At 43.9% G+C, this 17,869-nt stretch overlaps 1 protein-coding gene across 1 annotated transcript in view; it reads left to right on the top strand.

Annotated features, from left to right (window-relative positions):
* Window positions 1-17,869, top strand: part of LOC129833248 (transmembrane protein 104-like) — an 89,045-nt gene that overhangs the window by 53,828 nt on the left and 17,348 nt on the right. Inside the window, exon 9 of the mRNA XM_055897692.1 lies at window positions 14,835-14,928. Coding sequence (XP_055753667.1) covers window positions 14,835-14,928 — 94 coding nt within the window. The remainder of the gene's footprint in view (window positions 1-14,834; window positions 14,929-17,869) is intronic.

Here is a 17,869-nt window from a genome sequence, read left to right as displayed (position 1 = left end):
CATTGTAAAAGATGGTACCTCGCTCCACTGTGCCTGTATAAATCAACAAACACATTGTAAAAGATGGTACCTCGCTCCACTGTGCCTGTATAAATCAACAAACACATTGTAAAAGATGGTACCTCGCTCCACTGTGCCTGTATAAATCAACAAACACATTGTAAAAGATGGTACCTCGCTCCACTGTGCCTGTATAAATCAACAAACACATTGTAAAAGATGGTACCTCGCTCCACTGTGCCTGTATAAATCAACAAACACATTGTAAAAGATGGTACCTCGCTCCACTGTGCCTGTATAAATCAACAAACACATTGTAAAAGATGGTACCTCGCTCCACTGTGCCTGTATAAATCAACAAACACATTGTAAAAGATGGTACCTCGCTCCACTGTGCCTGTATAAATCAACAAACACATTGTAAAAGATGGTACCTCGCTCCACTGTGCCTGTATAAATCAACAAACACATTGTAAAAGATGGTACCTCGCTCCACTGTGCCTGTATAAATCAACAAACACATTGTAAAAGATGGTACCTCGCTCCACTGTGCCTGTATAAATCAACAAACACATTGTAAAAGATGGTACCTCGCTCCACTGTGCCTGTATAAATCAACAAACACATTGTAAAAGATGGTACCTCGCTCCACTGTGCCTGTATAAATCAACAAACACATTGTAAAAGATGGTACCTCGCTCCACTGTGCCTGTATAAATCAACAAACACATTGTAAAAGATGGTACCTCGCTCCACTGTGCCTGTATAAATCAACAAACACATTGTAAAAGATGGTACCTCGCTCCACTGTGCCTGTATAAATCAACAAACACATTGTAAAAGATGGTACCTCGCTCCACTGTGCCTGTATAAATCAACAAACACATTGTAAAAGATGGTACCTCGCTCCACTGTGCCTGTATAAATCAACAAACACATTGTAAAAGATGGTACCTCGCTCCACTGTGCCTGTATAAATCAACAAACACATTGTAAAAGATGGTACCTCGCTCCACTGTGCCTGTATAAATCAACAAACACATTGTAAAAGATGGTACCTCGCTCCACTGTGCCTGTATAAATCAACAAACACATTGTAAAAGATGGTACCTCGCTCCACTGTGCCTGTATAAATCAACAAACACATTGTAAAAGATGGTACCTCGCTCCACTGTGCCTGTATAAATCAACAAACACATTGTAAAAGATGGTACCTCGCTCCACTGTGCCTGTATAAATCAACAAACACATTGTAAAAGATGGTACCTCGCTCCACTGTGCCTGTATAAATCAACAAACACATTGTAAAAGATGGTACCTCGCTCCACTGTGCCTGTATAAATCAACAAACACATTGTAAAAGATGGTACCTCGCTCCACTGTGCCTGTATAAATCAACAAACACATTGTAAAAGATGGTACCTCGCTCCACTGTGCCTGTATAAATCAACAAACACATTGTAAAAGATGGTACCTCGCTCCACTGTGCCTGTATAAATCAACAAACACATTGTAAAAGATGGTACCTCGCTCCACTGTGCCTGTATAAATCAACAAACACATTGTAAAAGATGGTACCTCGCTCCACTGTGCCTGTATAAATCAACAAACACATTGTAAAAGATGGTACCTCGCTCCACTGTGCCTGTATAAATCAACAAACACATTGTAAAAGATGGTACCTCGCTCCACTGTGCCTGTATAAATCCACAAACACATTGTAAAAGATGGTACCTCGCTCCACTGTGCCTGTATAAATCCACAAACACATTGTAAAAGATGGTACCTCGCTCCACTGTGCCTGTATAAATCAACAAACACATTGTAAAAGATGGTACCTCGCTCCACTGTGCCTGTATAAATCAACAAACACATTGTAAAAGATGGTACCTCGCTCCACTGTGCCTGTATAAATCAACAAACACATTGTAAAAGATGGTACCTCGCTCCACTGTGCCTGTATAAATCAACAAACACATTGTAAAAGATGGTACCTCGCTCCACTGTGCCTGTATAAATCAACAAACACATTGTAAAAGATGGTACCTCGCTCCACTGTGCCTGTATAAATCAACAAACACATTGTAAAAGATGGTACCTCGCTCCACTGTGCCTGTATAAATCAACAAACACATTGTAAAAGATGGTACCTCGCTCCACTGTGCCTGTATAAATCAACAAACACATTGTAAAAGATGGTACCTCGCTCCACTGTGCCTGTATAAATCCACAAACACATTGTAAAAGATGGTACCTCGCTCCACTGTGCCTGTATAAATCCACAAACACATTGTAAAAGATGGTACCTCGCTCCACTGTGCCTGTATAAATCCACAAACACATTGTAAAAGATGGTACCTCGCTCCACTGTGCCTGTATAAATCCACAAACACATTGTAAAAGATGGTACCTCGCTCCACTGTGCCTGTATAAATCCACAAACACATTGTAAAAGATGGTACCTCGCTCCACTGTGCCTGTATAAATCCACAAACACATTGTAAAAGATGGTACCTCGCTCCACTGTGCCTGTATAAATCCACAAACACATTGTAAAAGATGGTACCTCGCTCCACTGTGCCTGTATAAATCCACAAACACATTGTAAAAGATGGTACCTCGCTCCACTGTGCCTGTATAAATCCACAAACACATTGTAAAAGATGGTACCTCGCTCCACTGTGCCTGTATAAATCCACAAACACATTGTAAAAGATGGTACCTCGCTCCACTGTGCCTGTATAAATCCACAAACACATTGTAAAAGATGGTACCTCGCTCCACTGTGCCTGTATAAATCCACAAACACATTGTAAAAGATGGTACCTCGCTCCACTGTGCCTGTATAAATCCACAAACACATTGTAAAAGATGGTACCTCGCTCCACTGTGCCTGTATAAATCCACAAACACATTGTAAAAGATGGTACCTCGCTCCACTGTGCCTGTATAAATCCACAAACACATTGTAAAAGATGGTACCTCGCTCCACTGTGCCTGTATAAATCCACAAACACATTGTAAAAGATGGTACCTCGCTCCACTGTGCCTGTATAAATCCACAAACACATTGTAAAAGATGGTACCTCGCTCCACTGTGCCTGTATAAATCCACAAACACATTGTAAAAGATGGTACCTCGCTCCACTGTGCCTGTATAAATCCACAAACACATTGTAAAAGATGGTACCTCGCTCCACTGTGCCTGTATAAATCCACAAACACATTGTAAAAGATGGTACCTCGCTCCACTGTGCCTGTATAAATCCACAAACACATTGTAAAAGATGGTACCTCGCTCCACTGTGCCTGTATAAATCCACAAACACATTGTAAAAGATGGTACCTCGCTCCACTGTGCCTGTATAAATCCACAAACACATTGTAAAAGATGGTACCTCGCTCCACTGTGCCTGTATAAATCCACAAACACATTGTAAAAGATGGTACCTCGCTCCACTGTGCCTGTATAAATCCACAAACACATTGTAAAAGATGGTACCTCGCTCCACTGTGCCTGTATAAATCCACAAACACATTGTAAAAGATGGTACCTCGCTCCACTGTGCCTGTATAAATCCACAAACACATTGTAAAAGATGGTACCTCGCTCCACTGTGCCTGTATAAATCCACAAACACATTGTAAAAGATGGTACCTCGCTCCACTGTGCCTGTATAAATCCACAAACACATTGTAAAAGATGGTACCTCGCTCCACTGTGCCTGTATAAATCCACAAACACATTGTAAAAGATGGTACCTCGCTCCACTGTGCCTGTATAAATCCACAAACACATTGTAAAAGATGGTACCTCGCTCCACTGTGCCTGTATAAATCCACAAACACATTGTAAAAGATGGTACCTCGCTCCACTGTGCCTGTATAAATCCACAAACACATTGTAAAAGATGGTACCTCGCTCCACTGTGCCTGTATAAATCCACAAACACATTGTAAAAGATGGTACCTCGCTCCACTGTGCCTGTATAAATCCACAAACACATTGTAAAAGATGGTACCTCGCTCCACTGTGCCTGTATAAATCCACAAACACATTGTAAAAGATGGTACCTCGCTCCACTGTGCCTGTATAAATCCACAAACACATTGTAAAAGATGGTACCTCGCTCCACTGTGCCTGTATAAATCCACAAACACATTGTAAAAGATGGTACCTCGCTCCACTGTGCCTGTATAAATCCACAAACACATTGTAAAAGATGGTACCTCGCTCCACTGTGCCTGTATAAATCCACAAACACATTGTAAAAGATGGTACCTCGCTCCACTGTGCCTGTATAAATCCACAAACACATTGTAAAAGATGGTACCTCGCTCCACTGTGCCTGTATAAATCCACAAACACATTGTAAAAGATGGTACCTCGCTCCACTGTGCCTGTATAAATCCACAAACACATTGTAAAAGATGGTACCTCGCTCCACTGTGCCTGTATAAATCCACAAACACATTGTAAAAGATGGTACCTCGCTCCACTGTGCCTGTATAAATCCACAAACACATTGTAAAAGATGGTACCTCGCTCCACTGTGCCTGTATAAATCCACAAACACATTGTAAAAGATGGTACCTCGCTCCACTGTGCCTGTATAAATCCACAAACACATTGTAAAAGATGGTACCTCGCTCCACTGTGCCTGTATAAATCCACAAACACATTGTAAAAGATGGTACCTCGCTCCACTGTGCCTGTATAAATCCACAAACACATTGTAAAAGATGGTACCTCGCTCCACTGTGCCTGTATAAATCCACAAACACATTGTAAAAGATGGTACCTCGCTCCACTGTGCCTGTATAAATCCACAAACACATTGTAAAAGATGGTACCTCGCTCCACTGTGCCTGTATAAATCCACAAACACATTGTAAAAGATGGTACCTCGCTCCACTGTGCCTGTATAAATCCACAAACACATTGTAAAAGATGGTACCTCGCTCCACTGTGCCTGTATAAATCCACAAACACATTGTAAAAGATGGTACCTCGCTCCACTGTGCCTGTATAAATCCACAAACACATTGTAAAAGATGGTACCTCGCTCCACTGTGCCTGTATAAATCCACAAACACATTGTAAAAGATGGTACCTCGCTCCACTGTGCCTGTATAAATCCACAAACACATTGTAAAAGATGGTACCTCGCTCCACTGTGCCTGTATAAATCCACAAACACATTGTAAAAGATGGTACCTCGCTCCACTGTGCCTGTATAAATCCACAAACACATTGTAAAAGATGGTACCTCGCTCCACTGTGCCTGTATAAATCCACAAACACATTGTAAAAGATGGTACCTCGCTCCACTGTGCCTGTATAAATCCACAAACACATTGTAAAAGATGGTACCTCGCTCCACTGTGCCTGTATAAATCCACAAACACATTGTAAAAGATGGTACCTCGCTCCACTGTGCCTGTATAAATCCACAAACACATTGTAAAAGATGGTACCTCGCTCCACTGTGCCTGTATAAATCCACAAACACATTGTAAAAGATGGTACCTCGCTCCACTGTGCCTGTATAAATCCACAAACACATTGTAAAAGATGGTACCTCGCTCCACTGTGCCTGTATAAATCCACAAACACATTGTAAAAGATGGTACCTCGCTCCACTGTGCCTGTATAAATCCACAAACACATTGTAAAAGATGGTACCTCGCTCCACTGTGCCTGTATAAATCCACAAACACATTGTAAAAGATGGTACCTCGCTCCACTGTGCCTGTATAAATCCACAAACACATTGTAAAAGATGGTACCTCGCTCCACTGTGCCTGTATAAATCCACAAACACATTGTAAAAGATGGTACCTCGCTCCACTGTGCCTGTATAAATCCACAAACACATTGTAAAAGATGGTACCTCGCTCCACTGTGCCTGTATAAATCCACAAACACATTGTAAAAGATGGTACCTCGCTCCACTGTGCCTGTATAAATCCACAAACACATTGTAAAAGATGGTACCTCGCTCCACTGTGCCTGTATAAATCCACAAACACATTGTAAAAGATGGTACCTCGCTCCACTGTGCCTGTATAAATCCACAAACACATTGTAAAAGATGGTACCTCGCTCCACTGTGCCTGTATAAATCCACAAACACATTGTAAAAGATGGTACCTCGCTCCACTGTGCCTGTATAAATCCACAAACACATTGTAAAAGATGGTACCTCGCTCCACTGTGCCTGTATAAATCCACAAACACATTGTAAAAGATGGTACCTCGCTCCACTGTGCCTGTATAAATCCACAAACACATTGTAAAAGATGGTACCTCGCTCCACTGTGCCTGTATAAATCCACAAACACATTGTAAAAGATGGTACCTCGCTCCACTGTGCCTGTATAAATCCACAAACACATTGTAAAAGATGGTACCTCGCTCCACTGTGCCTGTATAAATCCACAAACACATTGTAAAAGATGGTACCTCGCTCCACTGTGCCTGTATAAATCCACAAACACATTGTAAAAGATGGTACCTCGCTCCACTGTGCCTGTATAAATCCACAAACACATTGTAAAAGATGGTACCTCGCTCCACTGTGCCTGTATAAATCCACAAACACATTGTAAAAGATGGTACCTCGCTCCACTGTGCCTGTATAAATCCACAAACACATTGTAAAAGATGGTACCTCGCTCCACTGTGCCTGTATAAATCCACAAACACATTGTAAAAGATGGTACCTCGCTCCACTGTGCCTGTATAAATCCACAAACACATTGTAAAAGATGGTACCTCGCTCCACTGTGCCTGTATAAATCCACAAACACATTGTAAAAGATGGTACCTCGCTCCACTGTGCCTGTATAAATCCACAAACACATTGTAAAAGATGGTACCTCGCTCCACTGTGCCTGTATAAATCCACAAACACATTGTAAAAGATGGTACCTCGCTCCACTGTGCCTGTATAAATCCACAAACACATTGTAAAAGATGGTACCTCGCTCCACTGTGCCTGTATAAATCCACAAACACATTGTAAAAGATGGTACCTCGCTCCACTGTGCCTGTATAAATCCACAAACACATTGTAAAAGATGGTACCTCGCTCCACTGTGCCTGTATAAATCCACAAACACATTGTAAAAGATGGTACCTCGCTCCACTGTGCCTGTATAAATCCACAAACACATTGTAAAAGATGGTACCTCGCTCCACTGTGCCTGTATAAATCCACAAACACATTGTAAAAGATGGTACCTCGCTCCACTGTGCCTGTATAAATCCACAAACACATTGTAAAAGATGGTACCTCGCTCCACTGTGCCTGTATAAATCCACAAACACATTGTAAAAGATGGTACCTCGCTCCACTGTGCCTGTATAAATCAACAAACACATTGTAAAAGATGGTACCTCGCTCCACTGTGCCTGTATAAATCAACAAACACATTGTAAAAGATGGTACCTCGCTCCACTGTGCCTGTATAAATCAACAAACACATTGTAAAAGATGGTACCTCGCTCCACTGTGCCTGTATAAATCCACAAACACATTGTAAAAGATGGTACCTCGCTCCACTGTGCCTGTATAAATCCACAAACACATTGTAAAAGATGGTACCTCGCTCCACTGTGCCTGTATAAATCCACAAACACATTGTAAAAGATGGTACCTCGCTCCACTGTGCCTGTATAAATCCACAAACACATTGTAAAAGATGGTACCTCGCTCCACTGTGCCTGTATAAATCCACAAACACATTGTAAAAGATGGTACCTCGCTCCACTGTGCCTGTATAAATCAACAAACACATTGTAAAAGATGGTACCTCGCTCCACTGTGCCTGTATAAATCAACAAACACATTGTAAAAGATGGTACCTCGCTCCACTGTGCCTGTATAAATCAACAAACACATTGTAAAAGATGGTACCTCGCTCCACTGTGCCTGTATAAATCAACAAACACATTGTAAAAGATGGTACCTCGCTCCACTGTGCCTGTATAAATCAACAAACACATTGTAAAAGATGGTACCTCGCTCCACTGTGCCTGTATAAATCAACAAACACATTGTAAAAGATGGTACCTCGCTCCACTGTGCCTGTATAAATCAACAAACACATTGTAAAAGATGGTACCTCGCTCCACTGTGCCTGTATAAATCAACAAACACATTGTAAAAGATGGTACCTCGCTCCACTGTGCCTGTATAAATCAACAAACACATTGTAAAAGATGGTACCTCGCTCCACTGTGCCTGTATAAATCAACAAACACATTGTAAAAGATGGTACCTCGCTCCACTGTGCCTGTATAAATCAACAAACACATTGTAAAAGATGGTACCTCGCTCCACTGTGCCTGTATAAATCAACAAACACATTGTAAAAGATGGTACCTCGCTCCACTGTGCCTGTATAAATCAACAAACACATTGTAAAAGATGGTACCTCGCTCCACTGTGCCTGTATAAATCAACAAACACATTGTAAAAGATGGTACCTCGCTCCACTGTGCCTGTATAAATCAACAAACACATTGTAAAAGATGGTACCTCGCTCCACTGTGCCTGTATAAATCAACAAACACATTGTAAAAGATGGTACCTCGCTCCACTGTGCCTGTATAAATCAACAAACACATTGTAAAAGATGGTACCTCGCTCCACTGTGCCTGTATAAATCAGTAGAACAGCATCCACCCAACCTCTCTTGTTTTCCCTTTTCTTTCGAAGGAAGTTGAAAGGAAACCGGTGACCTCAGTTGAGTGGTTATTTAATGTATTTTATCGTTTATCCTCATTAGTCAGAAATGAGCCGTAATGGAATCCTATCTCCCTCCCGCCCACCCATGTAGGTTTGTGAAATCTGTCTGGAATGAAGATTACCATCTCAAACAAATGGCTGGGGATCTTGGGACTGTGGGGATTGGGAATAGTAATCCTTGTTCTTCTGTTTTGATGGTGGGTGGATTACAGTGTTCCAGGCTGCATGACCACATGGCATTCTCATGACCACGACCGCAGAGAATTCACCATGAGTGGTCTCTGGCTTCCGGGTTTTCATCCATTAACCCCCACCGCCTCCACCCAAACACCAGCAATAACACAATGGCCAGAACACTAAGTAATATAAAAGCAAGATGCCAAACAGCTTTGTAGCAGTCAAGTGATGCAGTACTCTATGATATGAATCCAATCCCAGTAACCAACGTATCCTAGAGCACCAAGACAGCTGTGTGGTGGTAGTATCTGGCTGACCCCTCCAGAATGAGATAACCAATATGGTGATTAATTATTCAAATGGGTGCATGGATCAGAGATGTGTTATGTGGGCCAACTGTAATGGCTGAAGTGCCCATGTGAAATACTCACATATGCAGTGATTAACCAGACCAACGGATTGACTCAAAGATGACGCAAGCCAAAGCTAATCAAAGGCTGTTGCACACACATGACTCCCTCACACACAAATCTTTCACATAAAATAGTGATTACTTGTTGACATTGATTGTCAGCCACTTTTTCCACCATGATCTTTGGAGAGATTATGGACAGCGGCAGATTAAACAACCCAATGATCTGGGTTTTGAAGTTTGATTGATATCAAAAAAATTGTAGTTCCCACAACACTACTAGTATATTTCATGATCACACACCATCTCCCTTTCTACACCCAAACTGAGAGGGCGCTAGGAGCCATACTGTTGCACTTTCAACAAAAGCACCAAACCCGGAAAGTCTTCTTCTCCAGCACTTTGATGACTCTAGTCCCATGGTGATTGAACTTGCAGGTGGGTGAGTCATTCCCAGCACTCCAGTGAATGAGCTCACCTCCCCACCATGCACAGGAGGTGGCCTGATGGAGGTACCTACTGTGTGAAGAGGAACAGAGAGAGAGATAGAAAAGAGAGATGGAGAATGTGAGAGAGGAGGCGGCAGGAGATCTCCAGGCCCTCTGGTCCTGACGTTGGGACATGATGAGAAACGGATGGTGTCCTTTGAGCTTTCTCTTTTTCTGGGTCACCATCAATGTTCCATCATTTTTTGGGGCACTGAGCAAGTTTTCGGTCTGCTGAGCACAAACTTGAACCTTGTAGAAATTCTGTGCAACTTCCGGCGCTTTTACTGTGAACACTGGCTGTACCCACTTTTTAAGTTTTAACAGTGGCCAAGTAGACTACTGTGGCTATTTGATCATAATGCAGGCCCTACAAGAGTGGCCTACCATCAAAAACAATGGAGAAATGTATCCCATAACATTTTAACATGGAAATAGCTATTGAAAGCTCTTCTATGATACAGCCTACAGTAGCAGCCAATGCTGTGTTCATTGTAAGTCTACATTCCAGGCTTTTGAAAACATGCAGGACCTGACATTAACCTGTTTAGCTACTTGTCCTTCGGTCAAGGAGGTAACTGGAAATGTTGTTCTGTTGTGCTTAATGCAAGAAACCACTTTACAAAATATAATTTATTATTATCCCCATACATTATTATAATGAATAATCATATAAAGCTGTATGCTACCCTCACTATTGGCGTCTTAGCGTGTACAAGCCTGTCTTAAAACAACACTGCCCCTTCAAGACATAAACAGCTCTTTACCTGACTCGCTTTTCAAAGATGGCCAGAAATGTACACGTTTGGGGCAAACAAACTAGTAAAGATGAGTGAAGTTCGACTGTGCGTCTCTGTGCAGGCGGCAGTCCTGGGGAGCTGCATACAGGAACATTGGTCACAATCTAAATTAAGGATCTGTGTGTAATGCCAGAATTGTGGTTAAAACACAATTTTGTGTGTTCACCTGGCAACAAACTGAATGTTGACTAATTATTATGGCAAAACAGAACTACTACATGTTCTCCTGTCGTTATCAGATAGGATATTGTCCCTAGGGGTCTGTTTGCTTGTCTCTTGCTTCCAGAAGTGCTCTAATGGTCCGTGGAGAGCGTGTGTACCCTTTCAGCCTGGGAAATAGAATAAATCAGTGTTTGAATCCGTCGTCAGCCTGGTCACTTTTGCAGTTTTCATCTCTGACTTATTGTTTATTGCATTTCACTCAAGTGTGTGATTGTGGCAGGTTTGGTGTTGCTCACCGTTGTCTGATATTGAGGCAAGAAATGGCTGATATTTAAGAATGTCATTGTCGTCAAAAAAGAAACACTCCTAGTCATGATTGAGGGTGTCACTGCCGGAACAAAATCATCAGCACACCGCGAAGAGAGGGAAGGAAAATAATGTTTTCTCCTTGACAGGGTTTGTTCCCACTATGGATACTTTTATTGCATAAGTTTGAAACGTAAGCACTCTGCGTCAGGAAAGAACATGCATAGACAAATCTATTTCAGAGCAGCGCTGGGAAAAGTGAGATGAACAAATCAGTAGAGAATCTTGAACGTAGAATTAAATGCATCGAAACCAAGTGCCAGTCAATCTTCCTAAGACATGGAACTCTACCTATATGGTCTCTGTTTCTCCCCTTTGCGTATTTGGCAGAGAGTGCTTTGCTTCCTGTGTCTCCTTGACAGTCCTAAATAAGTCCACCTGAGTGCTTGGCTGGCTCGTGGGCACTGACTCCGTCTACACCAAACCTTATTAATAGCAGAACCGCCTTTCAAATGAAAGATCACTGAACACAGATGGCGCTGAGGGCTAGGGATTTGAAAGGACATGTTTTCACTGTCATTGGTTCTGAGGATGATAATAGCTGGCCCAAAATGGACTTGAATTGAATCACAGTCCCAACCGCTTTATTAGTGATGTTGTCCTCAAGTCTCAGTCAGAAGCCATTAATGAAATAGCCTTTGATTAGTGAAGACTGATATTATCCCCATGCCATGTTAATATATCCTGTCACAACAATTTTCAAAGGTGTGAGTGTACTAGCTACACCACCAACCATAACAAAATGGTGTTATGCTGGCAGTCGGTATACGTATCATCTGTCAATCTAAAGCCTGGTTTATTGACTCAGTCAAGTTCATTGTTGAGGACAGGAAAGGAGATTAGTGTGTTGACCTGCCAGTGCAGTCAGCTATGGCGACATGTCTCACTGACCACATGCAGACTACCTCCAGATGCCCCTCTCCATTTCCTATAGCTCTAAAAACGTCCATCTACGGCTCTGAATTTGCATCGTTTATTTTAATGAGCTTTCTTTTGGCCTTTTCACCTCCTTGTCCCTGTCTCTAGGCTCCTTTTCCATCCTATAGTAAGATGGTGCAGAGTGTGTAGTTCTAGGTTCTATGGAGAGTGACTAGGTAAGTGTTATCCCTGCAGCAGTGCCTCTTGTCGCTCTGTCTGTTCCTCCGTCTCTCTCTCTCGGCGCCCCCCACTGTCTCCCCCCCCCCCCCACCGTGCCCTCCTGCTCCTAAGGCCCTGCCAACACTGGGTCTGAGTCACCCTACAGCACATGGCACCTGATGCCCTCTCCCCTCGCCCACACTCTCTCTGTTCCTTTCCTCCCCTACTGTACACAAGCCATGCCTCTCTTGCCTCCAGCCCTGGCCCCTCTGCCAGCCTTCCCTTCCGGTCCTGGCCTTGGCATCGCTTGCCAGTGTGATGGCATCCCATTCCCCATCCCATTTGTCATTACCATAACAAAACCTTGTTGGCAAAATGGTTTCTTCCATCTCTGTTCTCTCTGTCAGAGATGAAAGGCTCTCTCCAACGTTCTGTAAGTCACTGCTGGCCTTCACCGACAAAGCCTTATCAAGATATAGCACAGAGCTGTTTTTGCTGTTTGTATTCTTTATCCATTTCAATTGTTTTGTGTTGCTTCCTCTGGCTGTTGTGCTGTGGTAAAGTGCAGTCCAGTGTCCTGAGGCCTTATTGTCTGGCTGTGGTGGGAGGTTGTAATTGGTTAGAGGAGAGGTCTTGGTCATGTGTGGTGCTGACTGCACAAGAATTTATTTATTTATTTATTTATTTGCCGTTATTTTACCAGGTAAGTTGACTGAGAACACGTTCTCATTTGCAGCAACGACCTGGGGAATAGTTACAGGGGAGAGGAGGGGGATGAATGAGCCAATTGTAAACTGAAGAAGAAGGGTGAAATTCATCAGCCTTTTATTTTATTTTTTTATGAACAAGATCAGTTTTAAAATGATAACTTTGTTTCTTTTCTCTTTCATGAGATAGACGTTTGCATTATCTCCTGTTGTCTTTTTTGTTTGCTTTAAAAACATTTTTCTTTCATAGCAGACCCACTCAGCTCTCCCCTCCAGCCACATGCGCACTACTACCTTAACACCAGAGTCTCATCCACAGAACTATCTCCTCTTCTGTAGAGACCATATGTTGCCTCCAGCTATGGCAGTGAAAAGGTCCCGTTCTAACATGCTCTTCACGTTCATGGAGAATCTCTGTTTATATGGGTCTTCGTCCGGCCCAGTAGACTCTCTCTCTCCAATGTAAAGCCTTGAGGGCCCTTTTTTGTTTTATTTAACCTTTATTTAACTAGGCAAGTCAGTTAAGAACAAATTCTTATTTTCAATGACGGCCTAGGAATAGTGGGTAAACTGCCTTGTCCAGGGGCAGAACGGCAGGTTTTTACCTCGTCAGCTCGGGGATTCGATCTTGCAACCTTTCGGTTACTAGTCCAACGCTATAACCACTAGGCTACTTGCTGCCCTATTCTTGACAAGCACATATCCCCCACCTCTGAGATGGCATATACCATGTCTTCTCAGGCCAGGAGTGATAGCAGTCCATCACTTGGTGGCAGATGAATGGGAGGTATCATCAGGCCTGTGATGGACTGTTGTCTGGCTGGGGGATGAAGTATGGCACGTTAGACTGTCTCATACCACAGGTACAGAGACAGACCCAGACACCGCTGACCGTTCGTAGCTGGTATTAAGTACTATTTAGCACTTTCATCTCCTGACACGTGGGATTCACAATTCTCCTCCATAATTCTGGAAATAATAAAGTCTTAAATGAGTCTGGTCCCACCCTTCCCTGTCGGCTGGTCTCACTCTGTTGCCTCCTTGGCATTAGCATTCAGCCAGCACTGTACCCTTCCTTGTACCCAGTGGATGGCCTCCTTGTGCAGGTAGAGGCTGTCTACATTCTCTGTCCTGTCTCACACTTATGTCATCAACACTGACCTCTGTGTCCTGCCCTCACAACCCATGGGCCCACCCTGTAAATACAGCACAGAGGGAAGGGGAGAGCTACGGGTGGGGGAGGGTGGAGTTAGGGAGGTTCATGGGAGGGGTCAGAGGTCCTGGAGATGGAGAGTGACTGGAGCAGATCAGTTTTCTGAGTGGAACATTTCTCTATCTGTATCTTTCTGTCTTTCTGTCCCCACTTTGGTCTCCTGATTGAGCTCTCACCCCCAGGCCCTGTTAGAGATTATTGTGTCTGACTGTGTGAGTTCTACCCTGCAGGCTCCTCTTCAGATGACATGCCACTGAAGTGACTGGTCTTCAGATCACGCGTCACTCAACCGCTATCAGACATGGGATTGTCAGAGAGAATGGGATAGATGGGGAGCGAGAGAGGGGGCTGATGCCACTGATGATTGCAACTCTCGATAAGACCCATCTTTGTTATGAGGCAATCGGTACTATGATGGCTTCATAGAATTTCAACTGACATGTTCTATTTTGTGGTTTGGCATCTTGGTGTATGTTGGGTGATGAGGGAATAAATAGCCTCATGTTCTCATGAGACAGAGTTTTATCTCTTTTCATCTTGGAAAAATCCAATTGTACCATTTGTCATTTATTACCCATGCTGTGGAAGTATAAACGCAACCCAAACACACACTGGTTTGTGAATATGTTGTATAAAGTGATTTCCAATGTGTTTTAAGATGATCTCTCCCTCTCTACAGAGCATCTTCACTGTGATGTTGGGCCCTTTCGTCTTCTTCGATGCTCAGAAGACTAAATACCTCCAGATCCTCACCTCACTCATGCGCTGGATCGGTAAGAGTAACCTATCTTACCTTAAGGAATACAAACACCATAGGCTGATAAAGGTTGCTCTGGACAGACTCGAGGCACGCATCTTCAAATAATCACATTAAATGTGGATCTCAATTTATTTTGTAGGTAGAGCAATTCAAGCTGTGAAATTCCCGGGAACTTTATCGTAACGGTAAATCTGTCATGGGTATTTATTTAGGAAGTGCTTTAATGTGCTTTATCTCTTCCAAGTTTGTCTGGATAATGGAGGGTGTGTCTTTCCTTCCATTAAATATCACACTCCATTATCCCTGGGTCACGGTCTCACGCCTTCTCCCAGATTGCTCTTTGTCACTGTTGCAAATGTTTAGGGGAAAAAACACTTTATTCCACCTGGCTGACGGTCTGAACCTTGGTGGGAGCAGTCCTCCTCTTCCTCTCCCTCTTTCATTCCTCTCCCCTCTCCTCTCCGTGGCTCCTGTGCCTGGGTCTGTCGATCATACGGCAGTCCCGTTCCGTGTCCTGATTCCCATCTCCTCTCATCCCTCAGCCTGACAGGCCTGACAGCCCGTTCCAGGCCTGATTGGACCGTCACTCACAGGGCGACGGACGAAAATAAACCGCTCGTCCTGGACCTGCTGTTAAAATCACAACACTACTGAATCATGGCTCTGCCGCCACTCCCGTGTGGGCACACTGCTGGCACCCACAACAACACACAGGGCAGACACACACAAATACACACAGGCGCGCATGCACACACACAAATATACACAGGCGCGCACACACACACACACACTCACACACACACACACACACACACACACACACACACACACACACAGTTGCGTGCACATAAATAACACACACTGTCCATTATCTGGCTATCTACAAAGCACCCTGGGATTCTGGCTACACCCCTCCCACTCCCTTTTATATCCCCGCCCTCCCCTGGCTCTACCTGTGATTGATTGGCTGTGTCACCTCTGCAGGCCTCTCTACAGGACCAGCTAATGATTCAAAATGGCCGCAGTGGCAGCTCTTTGTTTCCTTACTGCACCGGTGCCACGGAGCATGGGGATAGATGGCCTGCCTTCAAAGCATAGGGCACTGAAAGCTGAGGGGTTTATGCAGCCATCAAACACAGGGTTGGAGACCATTTTAAATCCTATAAGAAAAACATTATGGGCCGAGGTTTAGGAGGAAAAGACGGCTGAAGAAAAATGAATGGGCTAGACAGCATGCTTGAGTCCTAAATCTCTAGTGCACATATGTCAGAGTCAAGGCCCGCGGGCCACATCCGGCCCGCGAGAAGGTTTTTTACGGCCCCTGGGATGATCTTGATTTATTATTAGAACCGGCCCGCAGACCGCAGCAAGCCGGCAGCCCGCAGATCTTTTACACGCACCAATACTACATTTCCCACAATGCAACGGTGACGCACCGAGCAGTAGGCTGCTTCATTTCAATATTTATTGGCACAGCAGTCGTCAGCATCACAGTAAAATTAACTTTCAGATACCCATCAAAAATGGCAAAACGGAAGGTGGACACTGAGAACCGGGGGTTTCAAACAAGGTGGGAGTCGGAGTATATGTTCACGGAGGTAGCTGGAAAACCTGTGTGTCTTCTGTGTGGAGAAAGTGTGGCGGTACTGAGAGAGTATAATCTGAGACGACATTATGAAACGAAACACGCGGACAAAAACAAGAATATGGACATGGAACAAAGGCTACAAAAGGCAGAGGAATTAAAACGAGGCCTCAAATCTCGACAGGCTCTGTTCAAAAAAGCCAAATCACAAGGCCAGGCTGCTGTCAAGGCCAGCTTTATTTTGGCAGAAGAGATCGCTAAATCAGCCCGGCCATTTACGGAGGGGGATTTCATCAAAAACTGCATGATTAAAGTTTGTGACGAAGTTTGCCCAGAAAAAAGGCAACTCTTTTTAAATGTGAGTCTGAGCAGAAACACCATTGCCGAGAGAGTAGACCAGTTGTCCATCAATCTAAAAGAGCAGCTTGTGAAAAAGGGAAAAGATTTCATTGCATATTCCTTGGCTGTGGATGAGAGCACCGACATTTCTGACATTGCCCAGTTGTCAATTTTCATCCGCGGAGTGGACTCCAGCCTAAGCGTGACAGAGGAGTTTTTGGCTTTACGTCCTATGCATGGCACAACTACGGGGCATGATTTGTATGAAGAGGTGTCAAGATGTGTAAATGAGATGGAGCTGCCTTGGGAAAAACTCGTGGGTATGACAACCGACGGAGCACCTGCGATGTGTGGACACAGGAGCGGACTGGTGGCGAAGATACGGGAAAAGATGCAAGAGGAAAACGCGACAGGTGAGCTGACAGCTTATCATTGTATCATACACCAGGAAGCGTTGTGCGGTAAAGCCTTGAAAATGGAGCATGTAATGAGCATCATCACGCGCACAGTTAACTTTATCAGAGCCAAAGGTTTGAATCACCGCCAGTTCAAGGCATTTCTGACGGAGTTAGAAACGGAGCATGGTGATTTGCCTTATCACACAGAGGTGCGATGGCTAAGCCAGGGAAAGGTGCTTCAAAGATGTTTCGAGCTTCGTGAGGAGATTTGTCTGTTCTTGGACAGCAAAGGGAAAGACACAACACAACTCCGAGACGAAATGTTTCTGTGTGAAATGGCTTTTCTGTGTGACATTACGAGTCATCTGAATGCAATGAACTTGCAGCTGCAGGGTCGGGATCATGTCATCTCTGATATGTACAGTACAGTGAAGGCATTTAAAACCAAACTGACTCTGTGGGAGACGCAGATGCGGAAAGAAAATTTGAGCCACTTTCCCAGCTGCCAGACCATGAAAGAGAAGCTCTCTACCAGTGCGTTCCCGAGCGCACAGTTGGCTGATAAAATAGGTATGCTTGCCGCTGACTTTCGACGCCGATTTGCTGACTTTGAAGCACAAAAAAGCAGGTTG

The sequence above is a fragment of the Salvelinus fontinalis genome, chromosome 34 (genome assembly GCF_029448725.1).
Source record: "Salvelinus fontinalis isolate EN_2023a chromosome 34, ASM2944872v1, whole genome shotgun sequence".
NCBI classification, from domain to species: Eukaryota; Metazoa; Chordata; class Actinopteri; order Salmoniformes; family Salmonidae; genus Salvelinus; species Salvelinus fontinalis.
Note: the sequence above shows the minus strand (reverse complement) of the source record. Positions and strands in the feature narration are given on the sequence as shown.